General features: G+C 38.1%; 1 protein-coding gene across 11 annotated transcripts in view; it reads left to right on the top strand.

Annotated features, from left to right (window-relative positions):
- The window catches only part of PTPRM (protein tyrosine phosphatase receptor type M), a 481,345-nt gene that overhangs the window by 105,556 nt on the left and 353,471 nt on the right, over window positions 1-22,318 (top strand). For all 11 annotated transcript variants that reach the window (XM_063326582.1, XM_063326581.1, XM_063326579.1 and 8 more), the window contains exon 2: window positions 6,095-6,217. In XM_063326582.1, coding sequence (XP_063182652.1) covers window positions 6,095-6,217 — 123 coding nt within the window. The remainder of the gene's footprint in view (window positions 1-6,094; window positions 6,218-22,318) is intronic.

Genomic DNA, 22,318 nt, shown 5'->3' with positions numbered 1-22,318 from the left:
TCTGTCAGGTAAGTGGCGGGAGAACAGAGAGAATGTTTTATGAACATGCGGTGAGCTTTTGAAGTCTCATGAATAACAGCTTTAAATGTCTATCCAAAATGATTTTTTTTCTGTATACTGCCATCACCTGTAATACTGCTGGAAATGGGTCTATGAATTCGGAACTCTCTAGCATTCTCATACCACCTTTTCCACATATTTTTGCACAATTTTGTATCATTTTCCATCTGTTGTCCCTTACAGCCAGAATTAATATCTGGCCTTTGTTAGTTGCAAAATACATCCTTTTCCCTCGTCATTTTTGCTCTGGCTCATAAGATTTTTCCAGATAATTCTTCCGTCCTCCACCTTTTTCACAACCCTTCCTGAGCACAGCCGCAATCGGAGAAGTTCTTTAATTGTAAAATCTGTTTTTCCTCTTGCTCTTCTCGCTCACCCCCGCGCATATGCAGACTTGACAAAATGTAGAAACTGTTTTAAATTAGATCAACTTTATGCAGCACGTGGTTTTTCAGACTCCCTGACCAGTAATCTAGATTAAAGTATTATTTTATAGCTCTGAACAAAATAAAAAACTTGGTATATTTTGAGAGAAAATAAATGTTCCATTTTAAAACAGACTACCCACTGTCGAAAGTTCACTTGTAAAGCCTGGGTAAGAATTTTTGGTGCGTTTCTGTCACTGCAGATATGTGGCAGCTCTGCCTGCACTTTGGAGGCACACAGGGAAAGAAGAGTTTCTTTTGCTAGCTATCTCTGAGCTGGTGTGGCTGGAAAGTCCTTTTAATGTGTAATGCTGTGACACCTTTGAAAATGGCAGGTAGAGCCTTTTTTTTTTTTTTTTCTTTTCTTTCCTCATGAGAATCTGCACACAAAGCAGAATCCAGGCAGGCCATTATGTCCAGTTTCCAATACATTCTTTAAAGTGTCCATTTGTTTAGCTGTAGTTAGTTTACTTGAAGCTTTATTGGCTCAACTATTTACTAATTTCAGAGAGGTGGACAGTTTTGTGTTAGACAGTTTTTGTCATCACCCTGTCTTTTATTAAAGGTATACAGCAGCCCAGACCTGTCATACAGTTTTAGAGACAGAATTTGAATTTTTTTCCGTTAAAAATTGTCCATCGATTCCCACTTTAGCATTCTCTTTAACCACTTTATAATTGAGAATGGCTTTTTATTTTCCACTTTATGACTTCTTACTGGCCCCCAATGGAGTAGTTGTTTTTTCTCTGATTTGACAGTTTGTCAGTTTAGGGGCTCAGGGTCTTGTTTTCCTGATGCCGTGTTTCTCAGGTCATTTTCTAATTGTCATGAGAGTGTCTAGATGGGATGATTGCCCCAAAATCTAAAACTTCAAAAATGTAAAAGGAAGCACAAGGCAGCACGGCAATGCTGCCTTGTCCTGAGCAGTAACCCTTGGGGATGAGGGCTGGCTCATTCACAGTCCAGTCAAGCTTAACAATTACAGTTTGTCACAGTTTTCAGTTATTTCAATTTTTAATTTGCCTCAGTATGTTGGCCAGGTGATGCTCTTGGTCCATTGCTGTTGGATGTAGGGATGGTCATAAGGACAGGAGGGAATGCAGCTGGCTGAGGAATGGTATATTCTTGGTTTGGGCAGAGGCTCCATTTTTTTTTTTTTTTTTAATAGACAGAAAAGATCCATTGCCTAATAGGAGATTAATCTTTCGCTGTATTATCAAATCCCTCTGATAGCACACATGATCTGGACACTCACCTTTCATATCAGATGTCAAAACCTTTATTTCTGTTTCAAAGAGTAGCTACATTGCACTTCGCATTAATCAACACAAACACTTTTCCAGTATGAAACTGAAAATACAGAGACAACAGAGTTCAGAATACTTTTAAAATGAAATAAAGAAGAATACTAATAAAATGTGGCATTGCGTAAACTCATCTTCTGGGTTCACCTATTCTGCAACAGAATTCATGTTACTTTGGCAGACCAGAAACCACAGGGTTCTGCTGTAAAGAAATAAATGTATTTTGTCCCAGAGCAAGGCCCTTTTATCAGTTCTAGTATGCACATTTGTTCCCTGCCAGTGCTAGCACTCATACTCGTAAGCACCACAAGTTTTAGCACTTGAACATTTGGCAGCAAATTTTTGATAGAAAGTATACATATTGATCGGGGATTTTTTCAGTATGTAAGACCAACGAAAATAAAGGAATGTCCAGCATAACTTGAACTTTTTTCTATGTTAGTTTTTGTCACTTAACCAATTTTTTGTTCTGTTATCCGACTTTTGATAAGGTATTCTTGAAGAATACTTCATAACAGATGTCATAGTTATAGTCTGTAACACACAGAATACTTTGAATAAAACTTCATTCACATTAGGAAAAATACAGTGTATTCTTTATCCCAATTACTATAATTAGTTGCTTTCATCTTATATTCCTTGTTTAAGATCATAAATTTTTCAAGATATAAAGTAATTTAACTGAATAAAAATAGAAATGTGCAAAAAAGGACTATATTTGGACAATGGCATAGTTATATTGAACGGGATTCATGATGGTTAAATGGATAATTGCACTTGAAAGAACCGTAGGCTGTAATAGACTGTGTTGCATCTTGTGCGTTTGTCAATTCAATTCCTCTTAGGAATCCAGAAATATCTATAAAATATAGTATAAGGCAAAGAATCTTAATGGGATATGTATCTCCTGTTTTACTTATAAATATTTCAGTCAGCACAGAATTCATCCTTTAAAATACAGTTTGGCTATCCGAACTGTAATGCCAGTATAACAGGCAGGGAAATTACTTTGCTTGATTAAACTATATAGCAGACGATATGTATTTTGATTGTTATTATAAATTCTAATAGCAAAAATGGGCGGAATTTCTCAAGTGTGTTAGTTATTATAAATGAGTGCCTATTTTGGCAGTGGCTCGTGTTTCAAAACAGTGCAACAATGAGAGACATTAAAGACCACTGATAATTTTTCACATTTTACTAGCCCTTGTTGATATCATATGTGGATAACCTTTTATGAAGTGGAAACCTTGTATGATAAGAGCATCGTGACTAGAAAATAGGCAAAGCGCTGCAGAAGAAGGCAGGAGAGCTTGAGTAGATGCAAATATAGGGTTCTGTCAAATGTCATGACCCATTTCTAAATAACTTCATCTTATTTGTAATACAGTTAGATGTGAGGGTTGGAACTTTGGGGAGCCAAACATAAGCCATTAGGACTCTCAGTGACTCTTGATTAACAGTAATTGTAGCTAAGCGGTTTTTAATATTTTTTTTTTGTTCCAGTAAGATGTTCTGTGTTACTCTTAGTTCAATCTATAAACTTGTCTATACTTCCAACACCTATATATGCCATGTAATGCTATTTTAATCTACAAAAGACTTTCCAGAAAGTCTTGGCTGTGCAAAGCCTTCATTAGTATTCATCTTATCGTTAGTGGCTGGCTGCAGAAAGGAACGTGGCTTGGCATCTGTGCTGTTAAAGATCTTGTGTACGCTGGTCAATTCTCTGGGTTGGTGGCTGTACAGTTTGAGTACTTGTAGTGATATTTGCTGCAGTTTGGTTATTAGTTGTGGGTGGAAGTGACTTAGCAATGGAAGGAGTTCAGAAGTTCCCTTTAAACTCTTCCTGTAGCAGGTGTGAAGATGAGATACCCATATTGAGGAAGTTATAATAAATTCACAAAGGTTTGTAGGATGTAAATGGCAAAGATAAAAGAAAAAAAGAAATCCTGACAGAGTGATTTAGCTATAGGCTCGCAAGAGAAATAAAAAAAACAAACAAAACAAAAAAAACAGTGAGAAATGGTTCTGTGTTGACAGACAAATGGTCTAGACAGGTAGAACTGTCAGTCTATTTATCCACATTTTTGACATCTTCCTAAGTAGTGAGGAGAAGCCTTTTACCTAACCATCTGGAATCACAAACTCTTCCCTTTTTTTCCAGTACTGGACATTTTGCAGCGCTTGGCTGTGCTTCTGGGTTTGAGCAAGAAAACCTAAACTTTCCTATGTCTCCCTATTGCTAGAGATATGTATGATATCATGAGGTATGGGAGCTATTCTGTACATTCATTAGTCCTGTGTTTGAAACGTAATCCATTATTCATGCCAGGTTTTATACAGATGTAAATTTTTTGCCAAGCTTGACTACGTTGCACACTGCATAGCTTGATATTTAAATTTATGCCTTAGTATCATTTGCAGTACCTTTGCAAGGAAACTGCCTTTTGCTTCACCTGTGGCTTATGGTGTTTTGTTTTGTTTTGTTAATTTTTTATAAAAAAGCACAGATAGGTCTGTGAAAGTTGATGTTTTGCTTTTGTGTCTGAAACTTAGCTTGTGGCATATTTTATGAAGTGTGCAGTAATATTTATTCAAGTACTAGAACAAATGTGTAAATGGATGCCCAATTTTCTAAGCCTTTCTGCTGGAAATGTTGCAGGTGTTATTTGATGTACTATATACAAATCTCTCGTATTTCTGAATTTGTTTAACTTCAGGGGAGAGATCATTTATATGTGTTGTTATCATTGAGGTGAAGTATTAGAGTTCTGAGTTGAAAGTTTTTTAATGGGTTTTCTGTTCCCACTGGGTTATCTAATTGAATCTTGTGCACTTAAAATAGTACAGAAAGACTCAATGTCCAGAGGTGCCAGTTTCCCTGGTATACCTAGAGCTAATGAATACTTCCTATACAAAGATATTTTAGAAGAAAGAGAACAGTATAGGATAGTCTGTATCCAAGGGCAGGGTAAACATGGTGTGTCTTTAAAGACCAATGGCACTGTAAGAGAACAAAAAACGAAATTATTTGGTGATTGGTTATAGAGTTAATTTCTTTTGAAGATTTATATGCTTACAAAGTGCTTGTCATGAATTTCAAATATAAACTGGGACTAGCTATTAGGAAGGCGGGACTTCAGTTAGGTATAACGAAATTTTGTCTTCTATTATCCTACTTTTTGATAAGGTATTCTGTAATGCCATTTATAATGTTCTAGGAAAATTTATGTGTCTCAAGTCTTTTTTTAAAGCTAGATTTTGTCTGTTTCCTATTTTAATACAGCTTGGCAAGGCTAAGCCTGCTCTGCCTATGGACAGATAGCAAAGATGATGAATAGCCCTAAAGTTTAGTTTTGTTTGAACAGCTGCAGAATTTACTTTAATATGGACTGAAATATTCGTGACTAGGGTTATATTTGTTTTCCCGAATAGGAAAGTTGTCATTCTTCGCTGCAGTGAAACATCAAAGAAAAAAAGAATTTTGTAACCCTGTGTTAGTCTCCTGTTAGAAGAGAATGATGTAAAAAAGCTGGAAAAGTTTCCTCTGCACCAAAGGGGAAAAGCAAAGCTTTTACATTTTCTTGTGGATAATGTTAGATTTCGGTCTTCAAAATTCGTGACATTAGATTTTTCCCTGCCCCAGCTTAGTGTGTGCTTTTATGACATGTTCTTCTTTTCTAAATGACTTAAAAGAGTGGGGAAAAAGAGGAAATAATGCTGTTTTCTTTCAGGGAGTTTGAGGCTCTGCATAGATTGGCATTATGAGATAGGTGTGCTGTGTTGTACCAGAGGCGCTGATCCCACAAACACCCAGGCTGGTACCTGTTTGCAGCGCAGCTCACCTGGGAGCATCTACACCTTCCCTTACTTGGCAACCAAGTTACAGGGGTGGGAACCGATGTTCCCACACTTCCATTTTTCCTCTAAAGTGTGGGTTCTCAGGCATGGAATAGTTTGTTTTTCCTGAAGAATACTAATTATTCGATCTTTTGATGTTGTGAGTTTTATTGCTTTTTATTTTGCTGGTTTGTTTTTGCTACCTGATGATTGCGTCATAGGGAGAAAACTTTTCTGAAGTTCTAAATCTGCTCTTTTACCCTTGGGATTTTGTTTTCATGACGAGAAGGTTTTGTGCCTGCTCAAAACCTGATAATTAATAAATATATAATCATTTGTATTAAAAGACATTGAAAAATTACACAGCCTACATTAAATTATGTTGCAATTGTTAGGATTAGAGACTCAGAATCTGTTATCTGCATGCCTTGTGTAATTTTTATCTTTGTTTTTATTTTACAGGATGCTGTACTTTCGATGAGCCTCTTAGTTCCTGTGGCTATACTCAGTCAGATGATGATGATCTTAACTGGGATCAGGTGAACGCACCAATAAAGCCCCCCTCTGGTCAAGGGATGCCATCTGGTTGGTCTTTTATTTTGCTTTGTTTCTCTTTGACATTAACTTATGTGTTTATTCAGCCTTTCTTGACAGTACTATTGTTAGAATGTTACTTCGTCTTAATCTGTTTGTTAATTGCAAGACTCAGATCTTCCCAGTGATTTTTGTGAGTGATGTTTTGCAAATCAAACGTTTTCTTTTGTTGAGTGTGGAACATAAAGGTAAGAAAGTAGAAATAGAAAATAGTGTCATCAGGGAAGGCAGAGAGAAAACAGAATGATGGCGTGAAAATGAATATAAAGTAGTACTAGAAACATGCAGACAGGATGACTCAAAGGAAGAGGGAATAGTAGAGATAAAACAAAGGTGGCCTTAGGTATTTTCATTGAAAGAGATATTAATCAAAACCTATTCTGAAAAGAAATGGAGAGTGAAAAAGAGATGAGAGAAAAAGGAGAGGAGAGGTACCCCGAAACAGAAGGCGTCAATGATATTGTGCTTGTTGTGTTACTATTGTTTATTGTACTTGTAATGTACTTTGTGCGCTGCATAATTCCATAGCAACAACCATTGCATTCTGTTGAACTTAGTCAGTTTACTGCAGTCATTCCTTTACCACTTCACCCACCCACCCAAATATGTAAAATCTGACCATTGGTTTTAAATGATTCGCTAGCCTAAAATTTATCTAGGCATGTTTAGAGTTGCCCCCCGTGTACTGATCTCCATCTCTTGGGGCATGATTGCCTGCAGCCCAGCTCAGCATTTTCTTTGGCTTTTAAAGACTTAGCCTCTTGTGACTATTGTCACCTAAAAGTAGCCAAAACAAAAAGACCACTTCATAAAATCACTGGCTGTAGCATCACGGGACTACTGCAGTAGCCTCATAATTTAGTATAAATATATCCAGAACACTTAAAAGCATAGCAGATGAATGTCCTGATGTTTCACATCAATTTCACTTAGTTCTTCAAAGGACTCAGAATGTACTTCAGCATTTGTGTAAAATCTCTTTAATGGTTGTCCTTCTCAAGAAATGTTCCTTATTTTTGGATAAGGGAATTAGGAGATAAACAGTGTGAATCTTCAGAAGTGACTACATAAACAAAACCTGAATGTATCCATCATCACTAGTGGTCTAATAAATGCACTAATGTATGATATGCACCAGTCGGCCCTATTCACTGGTACAAATGCTGTGGTCAGTGGTCTTCACTATAGATTTATCAATGTCGCCATGTGTTGTGGACATCATATCTGAGGGTGAACTGAAGTGCCTTTTCCGTCAGCACTTTTGTTTCCTCTGGCAAAGGTAGGACTCGCGCTTCAAGATGAATGTTCGGTTTGCCTGAGTCCCAGCACTTGGATTGTCGTGCTAGATTGAGTTCATCATCCCAGATAACGGAGGCTCGTCCAAATTCCTTTTTAAACTGGCTCTTGTCCAGTGGTGTTGGCACATGCTGCTAAAAATTTTCTGGACTATTTCATGAGTGCTTAATACTGTTTCTCAAGTTGGCGCTAACACATGTCGTTTATCAGTCATCTTGGCTTGCAGTACAAGCTATACATTCTTTTTCTCAATCACACCACAGGAAATTGTCTTTCTATTCCAAATTTCATTCATTACTGTCCCTGCTTGGATTTTGTGAAAGCGATTGTTGGTATATGTTGTTCAGTCTTCTTGGCAGATAGAAGAGGTTCAAATCTGTGTTCTTTTCTGTGATAACCACAGGCTTGAAGATTTTTTTGTTTGATTGTTTTGTTTTCCCAGGGCCAATAGTCCAGACGAGGGACTGGTATTTTTACGGAGGGAAAAAGATACATGTAATTTTATTTATCAGATGTCGTACAACTTGTTTCGTATTTGTCTTCCTGCCTTTTTATCAGAAGACTAAAATAATGTTCTGATGATCAAGTAAAAAGATATTAAACTTGGTAATAAATTATATTTAGAGTTTAGGGAGTTTTATTTCTGCCCATAAAGGAAGTGAAATATGCTTTGGGAGTCTTCGGTCAGGAGATGAACAAGTTAGTCTGAGGAGGGTTGTGGATATCCGTGCCTTAAAAGGTCAAAAACCCCTTTGAGAGGGAAAGAAATGCTCACTTTTTTGAAAATGAGAAGCAGTGTGTCTAAGGGCACGATTCAGTCAAGTGGTATCTAATTTTTCCTCATAATTTCATCTAGACATTTTTTCCTGTTCTTGTTCAAATCATCATCTTAATGATTTTAATTCGTTTTCAGTTAGCCTTAGCCAGAGGGTTGTGTGATACACTTAAAAAATGATTTCAAGTAGTTTGTCAGCAGTTTCTGAGCTACATATTTTAGAAAAAAATAGCTTGAGATGATAATGAATAGAACATCTTAGATTAATGGTTTGTGGGGAATTCTTGGCTTGAAAGCAAAATGCTTTATGCAACGATGTTGTAATACTAGACTGAAACAAGAACTCTCAGTTCAGTAGTCCCGTGTCAGTAGGAAAAATTAATGCACATAACATTCCTAATTTCAGGCAATATGCTCCAGTGAGTGACTTGATGTCAATATATAATATTTTGTATAATTTGGTGGCAGTCAGGGGGAAGCACACTAGTTATGGGATTTGATTTATTTTAATCCGCATGAGACAGTTGAGAGCATAACTATACTTCAGATAGATAAATATTTTGGCTTGATATGTTATTTCGGTGGGTCAAAAGAAATGTCATATAACGTTCATGCATGTGTACACGCATTAATGTACACACTGTATTTACATGCTGGTGAACATTAATAGTTCTTAGATCTAATTTTAGATGAAAACTGATAAGTTATATCAAAGATGATAATAAAAAGTTTCTGAAAGTGTTTCTTAAAGCGGGCTTCAATCCTTGTTGGATTGTTACTGTAATAGAGAAATATGAAGTTATTGCTACTAAAGTAGTAGCACTCCAGTGCTCTGATTTTCTTGATAAATATAAGTGTGACCTTTAGTGAGTCAGTACTAATCTGAAATTGTGTTAAACAGACCCAAAAAATGGTGACATGTATATTTCTGTATATATTTGTATGGATTAAATGAGAGTGGTTAATCCACTGCTCTTCTGTTTCAAGTGTCCTGTGGGTCAGATGGAGTAAATGCTGTAGGAAGAATAGCTCTTCCCGTTTCTCAGCCTCTGCCTTTCTCCTTGGCTTTCTGTTCCAAGAATGTATGTTTATAATAGTGTTCAAAACTATAATTATAGAAACACTTAGTCATTATTAATGCCATCTTGCGTTGTCCTATAAAACAGTTACAGTAGTTTGATATTAATGTGTTTATATAATAGACGTTCACAATTACAGCTAAGTGTATGCCCTCTAGCTGTAGTCCAGTAAAGATGCCTTCAGAAAAATATGCCCAAATAATAGATTACTCTATTGGAGAAGTGTTGGCAGTGGGGCGGAGTGGCTGCAAGGGCAGCCTCTGTGAGAAGAGACCGGGGGCTGCTCCATGTTGAATGCATCCAGTTCCAGCTGGCTCCAGTGGACCCACCACAGGGCACAGTTGAGCTCCTTAGTGATGCTGGCGCCTCTGGGATAGCTTATTTAAGAAAGCATAAAAAGTGCTGGGCAGCAGCTATGAGAGAGAGGAGTGAGAAAAACATGAGAGAAACAGCCCTGCAGACACCAAGGTCAGTGAAGAAGGAGGGGGAGGAGGTGCTCCAGTCACTGGAGCAGAGAATCCCCTGCAGCCTGTGGTGAACACTGTGGTGAAGCAAGGTGTCCCCTGCAGCCTGTGGTGAACACTACGGTGAAGCAAGGTGTCCCCTGCAGTCCATGGAGGACCATGCTGGAGCAGATATCCATGCTGCAGCCCATGGAGGACCCCATACTGCAGTAGGTAGACATGCCCTGAAGGAAGCTGCAGCCTGTGGTGAGCCCACACTGGAGCAGGCTGCTGGCAGAAGCTGCAGCCCAGTGAGAGGAGCCTGCGCAGGAGCAGGTTTTCTGGCAGGACCTGTGGCCTGTTGGGTTAACCATACCAGAGCAGTGCATTCTGAAGGACAGTACCCTGTGGAAAGGACTGATACTGGAGCAGTTCCTGAAGAACCCACGTGGGAGGGACCCACATTGGAGCAGTTTGTGAAGGACTGTCTCCCATGGGAGGGACCCCACACTGGAGCAGGGGAAAAGTATGAGGAAGAAGGAGCAGAGAATGAAGTGTTATGGACTGACCATAACCCTTATACCCTGTCACCCAGTGCCACTTTACAGGGAGGAGGTAGAAGAGTTGGGAACGAAGGAGTGAAGTTGAATCTGGGAAGAAGGGGTGGGGTGGGAAAAGGTATTTTTAGTTTTTTGTTTCTCATTATCCTACTCTCTATTTTTAATTGGCAATAAATCAAATTAATTTTCTACAAGTTGAGTCTGGTTTGCCCATGACAGTGATTGGTGAGTGATATCCCTGTCTTTATCTTGACCCACGAGATTTTTTGTCTCATTTTCTCCCCCTCTCTTGTTGAGAAAGAGGAGTGAGAGAGCGGCTGGGTGGGTGTCTCGCAGCCAGCCAAGGTCAACCCACCAGTAAAGACATTCCCAATCCAATTAATCACTTGGATGAGATTTTATTTTTTATGACGTTTTTGATTAGTGTGGACAGTAGCGCCATTCTTCTGATCTTGCTTGTGTCACATTGATGGCATCTTCGGTATTGGCTTTCTTTTAGAAAATAGCAAATTTAGAACATAATAAATTATGCCAGTTTCTTGCAGATTTATGCCCCACAGGTACCTAAAAACCACTTCTTTGCATTTGGAATGCAGTTGCAAAGGTCCTTTTCCGAACGAGCTGCTTGGCCTTTTTTTTTTTTTTTTTTTTTAATTTCAGTATAGAAGGGTTTCCCCTTCTAGACTGTATCAAATATGAGCTACTTCTCTCTATTCTTTGTCTGTTACCTCCTTAGTTGTCTTATATTAGCATAAGCGTCATTGCACCAGTTTTACTTTCTGCTACACTGTGATAGCAGTCATCTTCATCTAGTCAGTAAATTTTCAGGGAGAGATCTTCATGCGTTTCTTCATGTTGCTTCACTGGAATGTGCTCCTTCTAAACACATGTGGCCTTTTTTTTTTTTTTTGTTTGTTTGGTTTTTTTATTTCTTTTGTCATTGTGTCTTAAAAAAAAAAGGTTGTCCCTAAACCCCTTTGCACTGATCTGACCAGTACTGTGTTCTTATTTCATTCATTTGTTCCATTTTTTATTTTGTGTTTACCCCGCAGTTCTTGTTTAGTGCTCCAAGGTCCTGTAATAATGCAAATAAACATGAACAGTCTTCTGGAGCTTTTCTTCTGCATTTCTAATCTGATTTTTGGTTGATCTCCCAGATCTTGATTTCTTTCTCTGGCCTATGCCTGCTCTACTCTCACTCCATAGTCCCATTTATGCTCAATTCATCATGGCCTGTCATTATTCTGGCATTGTGGTTTTCCCACAGAGTACTCTGGTACTTAACATTAAAGCTCAAAACTATTGCTTATTCTGAGATATTTACGTGAAGGAATGCGGGCTGAGTGTGCGAGACTGCAGTAGCAAAGCCCTCTGACACCTGGCAGTGTATCCTAGAAGGGAAGAACAGAAGAACCGAGAACAACAGAGGTGTTCATTGGATTTAAGGGAGAGGATGAGGGGGGGTGCAAGCTGAAGAATTAATAGGTGTTTAAATATACATATGGACACATACACATGTATGGATGGATACCTGTTTACCGATTGAGAACAACTGGCATACAGACAGCAGTGAAGAGAATGCAGGTTCAGAGCTCTAAAACACTGAGAGGCAGGATCTGGGGTAGTCTGAGGAATGAGTAGGGTAAAAGTTGAGAAAACTCAGATGAGTAAAAGAAACAAAGAAACAAAATACAGAGACGTATGCAAATTTCAAATCAAAACAGAATTTATGAGGTATTTGAGTGCATTGTGTTAGTTTATGTACTGCTACAGTGAGTCTTGTCACTGACAGTGATGCAATTAGAATTTTACAGATTACTGTAAGAAATGCAGACATTGTCAAGACTCTGCTCTATTTGTGATTCGCTGGATACCATTTCTGTTCATGTCCATGTATTTTGTTACAAAACACTGTGTTCAGTTGTGTAAAATCTTTCTACAGTGTTTCACAGTTCCAGAGGACAGTAGCATCCTTTTTTCTTCAATGCCATGGTTAGTTTGATATCACTGAAGGGGTGTCACTGCATTTGCAATGAGTCACTATTTTAGAATAGTTCAAAAGCAATTATAAATCAAATCTTCACAGGCTGACATTCAGTGCATTGAAAGGATGTTTTTGGCAATGAAGATTTCTGTGTTTAATACAGTGCTGGTCAAAGCCAGGATGAGGATTCTGTTTGTGCTATTTGAGGTGATAATATATAATTTTCATGGCTATGTGTAATTTTTTGAATGGCCTTCTATGGTTATTTGTGTCCTGATTATCTAGTGTCGCTTAATGTTTATCAATATCAGTGCAGTGTCTGCAGAAAATGCATATAATGCTTTATTAATTATTGTTTAAAATGGTCTTTTGGTATCTAGTTAGCAGGCACGCATAACTAGCAGATATTCCATAAACCAAGATACTGATTTAGGGGAGTATTTAATACTGTAGAATGTGAAGTAGTGGTGTGAAAAATGTAATTGTTGTTTAATTGTGTGTAGAAGAGTTGTGATCCGTTTTAAAAAGACAGATAAAGTGATCAGTTGGCAAGTATATACTAAAGCCAACTGCAGCATCTTACCGTGTAAAGTTATCCTACTTTGACTTTCTGTTGTGATTAGTATTTTATAATGAAGTATATTTTAGCACTGCATTGTGTTTGTGTTCTGTGTTAGTAGGGATGCTTTTCTTCTGTTTACATTCATATAGAAGAGAATTAAATACGTTCCTTATTCAATGCTGTTTCTCCCAGATTACTTTAAATAGTGGCATTTTTAAATTCATCTGAATGCTATCCAGAGATAACATGAAGTACTGTCAAGGTGTGGGAGTTGCACCTCGTTCACGGTGTTCAAGTTTGATTTTTCTCATAGACTTTTCTAGACCTGGAACATGAGCATGTTTAGCATTTTGTTGCACATCCAGGTAGTAGCTGCAGGCATTAAGGACGTTGCCTCTTTTGCAAGCAGCTCCAGCTCGTGTTGACATATTCAAGACGGTTTCCAATTAACTGCGTAAGCTAATATCAGTTGCTGCTAATATGGAGCAACATGGGGGTCAGCCCGAGCAAACCACCCGAGTACGGACCCAGCCAGCTTTGTGCTGCTATGGCTACCATGCAAGCCCTAGAGGGGTTAGCTACTTTGAAAACATACTTAAAGACTTAGCGAGTAGCGTACTTAACAGATTTGTTCAACAATCAAAATAATGCCACCAGCTACATCTGAGATATTGCTTGTTGTGAGAGCCTACAGGAATCTTACAGTCATTTTTGTAACGTCTGACCTGACTTACTGATTTCAGCACCTGGCACAAACACTGGATTTATTACAAATATAGAGCATCCAGTATTCTTGCAAAGGGTAGTAAAAGATTACTCAGCATCCGAATCTCTGATTCTGAATTACTGGTGGACAATGTTCCTGGCCTGCTTAATAGGCAACTAGACAAGATATTTGAATGTATTTTGCCTATACGCCTAATAGCTTTCAGACAAAATGGTGGGGTTAAATATGGTAATGATTAGTTTAAATTTTTGTTGTAGATGTTCTGTACATATGACTTCTATTTTACACTTTCTTCTTCTGTTGTACAACAAAGTATTTTGAATATAAACGGTGTGGTTCATGAGATAATGCCCAACGTAGGTGACTGACTTTCAAATTTTCATTTGAAGCAATGGGCTTTCTTTCGTATTTATAACTGTAACTTACCGAGAGGAGGATAACAGTTGTCCTGTTTTCTTACGCATTCCAGCAGCCCTCTGATATTTTGAGTACAAAATCACAGAACATGCTGCAACTTGCCGAAGTGGGTGGGAGACGCTATGTTAGACCAATAGTTATTGCAGATTTATTAAAGACGTTTGACTGGAGAATGATGATATGATAAATTATGACTTTTTAAATGTTTGAGGAACTCTTCTCTTCCATAAAAGTGAGATAGAGGCTATGTGAAAGGTCTGGGAATTACTTCTCATTAAACCAGAGTATTCTTGAAGCAACCTTGGAAGACAGAGTTGACTGCTGAGGGTGTTTCTGTGTAACACCGTGTAGTGCCACATGGTGCTAAGCAAGCCCTCTAGCCGAACTCATTTGCCTTGCTGTGATTACACGTTTCCTGCTGAGGTTATATATAACACCTGCCATCATATATGCTGAGAAGCAGCTAACGTAATAAGCTAGACACTGGAGCTGGGTTTGAAATGGAGTTCTTGACAGCAAAAATGTTTACGATTACAAAGTTTTACTATTACACATTGGAAACCCAGGCTCCTTCCCGTCTTCCACCCGTAGTGCCAGACACTGTCCTGCTGGTTAAGTGCATCAGAATCTTGTTTCAGATTTTCCTGCTAAATTAGAAGTACACTGACTAACTGGGCTTTTGTTTGTGTGTGTTTTTTGCCTCCCTGGAGTGTTTGTGAGGAGTTCCTTCAGATGAAATAGGAGAGTCCCAACAGGAGAGAGGGGAAGTGAGGTGGGAGAATCCCAACAGGAGGGAGGGAAAGTGCTTCATGTTGTAAAGCCAGTAAATAATGGTTAAAGTATTTTATCAGGGATTCAGGACAGCTACCCGTGCATTACCTTCTAGTGAACTTGCATTTTTCAACTGGAATATTGGTCTGGAAAAGAAAAATTCGGTTACTTCTGGTGGAGGCTCTTGGTTCAGAAAAGACCACACAGAATGTAAATTTTCTTTCCTGGGGATGTGCCTGAGACATGGAAACGTACCTCAGGAAGCTTTAATCTGGATAGTTTGGGACTCCATAGTAATATAAATTAAGTTAGTGCATGCTTAAGCTTAGGGTTCCCTAGAGATTCACTCAGCGCTGAAGACTATGTTACTGTACCTTCTCTGCCATGGGAATCTTACTGAAACCTCTGCAGTTTCTGCTCCAGTTTCAGCAGACTTGTATCAAGTAGCAATACATTTTTTGTGCCTGTTTGTCTGGCTATTTTCTGCTATTGGAGAATGAAAATACTTAGCCAGTTTGAGAAAAGCTGTGACCAGTAAAAAGCCTGTGAGGACTGTGAATAAACAGTGAGTCTGAAGATGCTCCTCTAGGAGCTGCACTCACTGCATTGCAAGATCAGGAGAATAATCAGAGTATTCCTAAATAAGCTTTTTCTTGTTTAGTAATTAATCTACTGGAAAAAAAGCCTCTTAATTTTTTGCAGTCTTCAGGGCTTTTCTTTCAGGCTCATGCTTATCCCATTAGATTTCTTCTCATCCAGCTTGCCCTTTAGAAACTAATAAAGAGTGGATCAAAACTTTTCCTTGCATCTACAGGCTTTAAAGTGTGTAGTGTGACTGCCTCCATTTCAGGGCCTAAGTCAGTTATTTCCTGAGTTAGAAGTTTATCTTTTAAGACAGTTCTTCTATATGACGAGATCATAGTCACAGTCACAGTTAAAATGCCAGTGAGCTGGAGTTGGACTCCATCACTCCTCTTCAGGAGTGCAAACATTATGACTCCTCAGGGAATCATTTTCTTGGCATATTATTTTAAGGCTTTTTGCTGAAATTAAAGAGGGAATTCTTGTCTCAATTAGATTTATGGGAGATTTTTTCATCCCTTCTTACAGCACTTAATTTGTTGGCAAGCATTGATGACGGATAGTATGTTGTTAGCAGTTTGAGCTGTGACTATAGTAAGAGCGGCCAAAAAGTCATTGATTTGAGTGATTTGAGGCAGAGGTCATTAAATGCTGCATCAGAAAGCTATTTGGCAAACCTGTCATTCACGGAGTGCTTGTTCTTTGGGTTGAATTTGAAATTACTCTGAAGTACAGGACAGTGATAAAGAAAGCTTCTTCCTCATCAGTGTCAAAACCCAGGCTGGTATTCCAACCAAACAAATATTCTGATCACAGTTTAAGAACAATGTATTTTTAGCATCTCCCTTTGTCTTCCTCCTTTTACCAGAGAATTATGTGGTTTAAATTACTTCATTAACCTTAATCAAGCCTCATAGGAAATGCTGTATGTAATATTGTAAAATCTGATTCACAGTAGAAGTGTGCTGGAAAATGTCTAAAATTTTGCAGAGTGATGTTTCTTCGCTTAGTGCGTGGGCTTCAACGACGTTTTTTAAATGAAAGTAATTGGTTCAGCCAAAATCAGCACATTTAGGAAACTACGTACAGCCACATAGAACTTCCGCTTCCAATGTGGCTTCAGGCATCTCAAGATGTCCACGCTTTTTGGGCTTCTGCTCCCAAGGTGAGGACAGTCATGTGGCAGTGCATCAGGTGGCAAATGCGGCTGGAGAGCTAGGTTAGTACATGAGCAAAATGGATGGATTGTATTTTGTATTGTATTTAAGTCCTCTTGTATTTGAAGCAATCAGATTTCCCAACATATCAGACACAGTCTTAATTCCCTTGTATATGTTTGTAGAACTCGGAGTCAGAGAAGAAGCAATTAAAAGACTTTCATGAATTCCATGAGCTGAATTAAAGAGCTCAATACTTTTGTTCTCAGTGTTAAAGCAATATAGTTGTTTCCCTCACCAGCTGAAATAATGCATTCTTCATCTAGAAGTCACAACATTTCTAATCAACTGCATTTCAGTAGCACAAAGGAAAAAAAAAAAGTACTGTCTGGACCTCATTGAAAATTTAATGATGTACGCAGCCATTTAATTATGAGAAAACAGGTGCAGGTAATTATCCAAGTCATAATGTTGCAGCAGCTAATAACATCAAATATTTGTGATAATTGCATGCAAGCAATTGATCACAGTTCTGTGCTTCTGACATGATACAGATTTAAAAAATGCTTTTTAATACATGCATTATCATATTAGAACATGGAAGCTACAGATGCACTTTTCTTATCAGTTTCTTCATATACTATGATTATGCATTAAGTTCAAATAGGATTGTATTGTTACTTCAAAGTTTACTACTTCATTTTTCCCCTTACCATAGAGGGGAGGAATGTCCTTCAGCCAAATCTGAGTTCCTGATTTTCCCATACTCACACCTTTACTTCTTCTAGGTGTCACAGTGAACTCTTGTGTTGTTTGGGTTTTTACTGGAGCATGACTGGGCAGGGTATAATTCACTATTCATTAGTTGCTGTTGTGACATTCATCTCTTCCTAACATCCCGAACACCTTCAGATCAGAAAAAGGTGAGAGTGAAAACTAGACTCAAAAGGGCAAGTAGAAACCCACAATAGGATAAGAGAGAAATTAATGTGCAGAGGTTCAAAACAGCGATGGTGGAAAGTCCTCGATAGAATTATGGAGTGTAACTGTCACCTGTTCCTGGAAGCACTTAAGCAGTGTGTGAGTCCCACCGTACTGAAGGGGAAGTTCTCCAAGTCCCTGGTATGTATGCTGTCGAGCATTGTGGCACCAGCCTGAACTCAGGAGTCAGATGTTGTTCTTCCCAGAATGTCTGTCTCTGCAATTGCAAAAGAAGTATATCAGACATGACAATGGGATGATCCTTAATGTATTCTTTTACTTCTTATGTGTTGAGGGGAATTGGGAATTTGCTGAAGAGGCTGTTTCTTATATGCAAGACCTGTGTGATCAGGCCGCTGCTCAAAGGCATTAGAGGTGCTCCTTTCTGAAGCTTTTTATAATTCACATCTTGCGGTTGCAAGGAAATGGCCCTGTTCCCAGGATGAGAACTGAAGTTGTTCATTAGCCCTCCTTTTGCACATGGGCTATTGTAGAAGAGAAATCAACATGAGAAATCAATCTGTAGAAGAGAAATCAAGATTTGTCGAACACTTGAGAAGGCTCTGGAAGGAAAACAGCAGGTGACGGGAAGCAGGTCCCTGGTCCAGTCTTTTACCTCTGCAGTATTTTAGTGGTTTTCAGTTAATAGGAATCAATGCTAATTACTGCTTGAGTGGCAGGCAACACTGACTGTATGGTTCTTACATCTTAGGAAAAGAGTATCCTACCACTGTACTGCTACTTACAGGGTCATGCTGGGATTCTTACAAGTGGCATCCCAAGAAAGAACTGAAAGAGAGGATGAACTTTCAGAGGAGGATTCTGGACTCTTCTGTATCCCAAATAGGGAAGGGTGCTTTTCTAGAAGCTAGCAGGGATGTAAAACTTGCTGCTTTCCATGGCATTTCCGTATGAAGTTTCCTTATTAAGCAGCCACACATCAAAAGAAACACCTTTGAAAGGTCCAGGCTGGGTTGATGAGGGTCCTGTTCTGAGGAGATCTGGGATATTGTGTACCTGCTGTTGAGCTAGTGCCTATGGATACTGATTAATCCAAAAAGCACCATGCAGGACAACATGAAGATGCGACCTGAGTTCTGGAAGCTCAGTGTGTAGCAGCACTAGCAATGATTATGTGCCTGAAACAACAAATCCTCATGTTCTAGAGTGGACTTGGTTGGTGGCAGCATCCAAGTTCTCTTTGTGAGTGCACAGTGCACTATGTGAAATTTAATGAGCCGAAATTTTGCAGTGTAATAAATTGATGTACCATGGATAAAGAGATATGGTGTCTTTCAGCAATGATATTTAGGCGTTATGTTTGCTGTGGTGTTTTTCTTGACATGTTTAATTTTAGTGTGAGACATCTTTGTGAAGGCAGAAAGTTGTTTGGAGAAATGTCAATTCAGGCGTTTTACTTACATGACTTGCAAAATGTAAGCTGCTTTACTAAGTGCATGGCAGATTTTTTTTTCCCCTGCTTTTTAGTGTATCAGTAACAACAATTATATAATTAGTAAGAAGTTCATTATTATTTTAGTTACAGCAATGAAAAGCTATATTTTACAAGGGCATGTTATAGTGCCTGTTGAATTTAAATTACTCATGCTAATTGTTGTAGTGTGTCTACATCCAGTTGTAACTTTAAGTTAACATGAAGTATTAAAACAGGTCATTTTACCTCCTGTGCAAGTCTATAAAGAAGCAAAGTTAATTTTTAAAAAAAAAAAGGGGGGGGGGGAAGTCCTTGGAATACACACCTTGGATATGGCATGTATTCACCAGTGCAGTTAATCATTTGGATTTCTACATGTATAAAATGGATTCATATTAGATGTAGTCTTCACAAGTTCACATCATTCATATCCCATCCGTTATTCCCCCAATAATGTGCCTTTAAAGTTTCAGGAAAGAGCTCCTCTGAGGTCCTTTATTTACCCATATCACTGTCGTTCAAACGAAAATACTGTTTTGGAAAAGCTAGTTCTCCGCCTGTAATATGGAAATAAAAATTGATACCGTATTGATGCTTCAATGACTAGAATGCATCTTTTGTGTTCGGCAAATGGAGCCTATCCTGTGTACAGGAATCTAGAAGATACTCTGGTATAATCTCAGGTTGTCTAGTTTCATTCAACAATTAATTTTATTCATATTGAGAAGAAAAGTGTTTGAAATTATGTAAGCTGAGGCCACTATTTTGTGTGCTAATAGTTGGGCTGCTTTTATGATGAAGCTGTGCGTTTCCTTTATGTTGCCTTTTAAGAGCCTTTCAATACTATTGTAAGGCTAAAGCCTAACGAAAGTCCTAATTTTTGTACTACATTTGTTAAATGACAGATCTTTGTAATGAAAGCAAAACTTAATTGCCAAAAGATTTATTCATTTTTGTTGCTTTGAGATTCTGGGATTTTTGTGACTTCAAGATTCTGTTCTTTTTCCTGTTCTGTACAGTTCCTGTGCCGTATACTTCTTGGGAGAATATATTTATTTGCAAGAATTTCATTCTCTTCCATCTGCTTTAAGCTCAGTATGTGCATGAGATTTCTGTGGTCCAGAAGTCTTCATAGTGCCTCTCTAAATTCTGCTGAATCCACTAGGCACAGAGTTTGTTTTGCATCAGCTGTCGTGTTTGTTATTGTGTGCCAAATTTCTCTCTTTGCCACCTCTAACTTGAGATGCTTTTTCTAAGCATTATTATTATTTTTCATGGATTCATTTCCTAACTAAAGCTTTGTTGGTATACTGCAGTTTAGCATATCAATGATACACAGAGTCTAGGGAAGCACAGACTGTCAAATTCCCTAAAGGATGCTGGGATATCCTTTTTTACTTAATAGTTGCTTGAGCTTTGCTTTGCCTATTAAAATGTGTTCCTTCATGTTTTTCCTTATTTAAAGAAAATTTGATGGAACGTTTGAAGATAGGTCTAAAAAAGCACACACATTAATATTTATGGCATGTATTCTGACTACAGAAGGCCTGACTAGCAATTGGATATCACCATGTTGATGATTTTCAATACATCTGCTGAGCCACAGGATATTGTGAGCAAGGTAGTTGCCTTTACTTTGAAACGAACACATGAAGAGATTCGTTTTCACTTGGCTTCCACACACACTGATGCACTACTTGCATTCAAGATAAAGGGCGATATAGTCCGCTTTTTTCCAAGGCATTCTTCAATACTTAATATAAAGCTCCATACCACCTGCTTCTAGCCCGTCAAGGTTAAATTGTGAAAAGGCATGTTTTTAGAAACTGATACCATTTTTCTGCAAGTTTGAGGTTGCTAATTAAGTGCAAATAGCAGCAGATAACACCAAGTTTTGTCCTGTTCTGTCTACAATTCTACAGTTTGTTATACAGGGCGTGTTAATTATAGCACAGTAATTAAAAAGATAATTACTATTTTTCTTTGTTCAGTACATTCTTTCTTATGGTATCAGAAAGCATTTTACCTCAGATAGTCTCAAATTCTTTTAAAAGAGCCAAATCTCGTTGGAAATGAAATTTTAAAGTGTCTTTTTGGAAGAGAGAAATGTTTTTTTTATAATGAGACAAAACTTCCTGATGGAAGTTGTGAGGACAGCTTACTTAGAACCTGAACATGTTCATTTTTAGCGACACATTGCATCTGACTAGGGGCTGAAGCTGAATTACAGTTATTCTGTGCATCACTGCCATTGACCTTCACCTGGACCTTATTTTCTTATGCAAGGCTAGGTATATGCAAATGCTTACAACTAAAGTTGTGATGAACTGTATTTTGTGAGTGTAAGTTGCTTGTAATTCTAAATAATGATAAACTTTTATGAAGAGAACAAGGTAAAATAATTTTTTCTGTGTCATTCATTCCTCTCCTGCTCTCTTACTACTCCTCCCTCTAACTTCACGTCATTTTTCAGTAACAACAAAGAGAGAGTAGCCTATTCTGTGTACTTATTTTGCCTTAATTTGGAGGATTATATTTCTAACTCTGTCACACTGAGAAAACATGAGGTATAGTTTTACTTTGCAGTTCCAAATGGTTTGCAGGGATCCCTGAAATATTTTTACTCTGAGACTTGGATGGGAATGTACTTCTTAATTTTATTGAAGTTTCTTTGGGAGAAGAGAAAGATTTTTGTTGTTGCTGGGTTTTTTTGGGTTTTTGTTTTGTTTTGTTTTTATAAGGAACACACTACATGTCTTTATGTACTCAGCAGCACTTTCCAAATATATGCATTACTTTAGTCAATGAGAGTGGAATATTAGGTTTCATTAAAAAAACAACAACAAAAAAACTCAAACCCCAGTAAATCAAAACCATTCCAGTCTTTGAAACAAAAAATCAACTACTTTCATACAACCAACGAAGTAGCACTATATTTAAATATTGATGTGTTAAACATGGAACAGATACTAAATGTTACCACATAAATTACTAAAGGAAGAAACTCAAGGCAATAAAGCTGTGTGTACCATATGGTTGCATAGTGTTGTAGTAGGCTTTGTCACTAAGCTGGAAGTGTTAGCTTCTCTGCCTCTCTAAAACTTTTTTTTTGTCTAGTAGAGGTCAGGAGGAGACTAATATGAAGTCTGTATTGTCTCATGCCAGCCTACTTGAGGGTTCATAGCCCCTGTCTCCAAAGAACTTCCTTTTATCACATGCAAGATGCCGTCTGCTGGAATAGGCTGACATCAGATCCAACCTAGCATTGCCACGGTTGAGGTTCCTGCAGTTCCCCTCTGTATTTTGCTGTACTTCTTGGTGGA

This window comes from Chroicocephalus ridibundus, chromosome 2, assembly GCF_963924245.1.
Source record: "Chroicocephalus ridibundus chromosome 2, bChrRid1.1, whole genome shotgun sequence".
NCBI lineage: Eukaryota > Metazoa > Chordata > Aves > Charadriiformes > Laridae > Chroicocephalus > Chroicocephalus ridibundus.
Note: the sequence above shows the minus strand (reverse complement) of the source record. Positions and strands in the feature narration are given on the sequence as shown.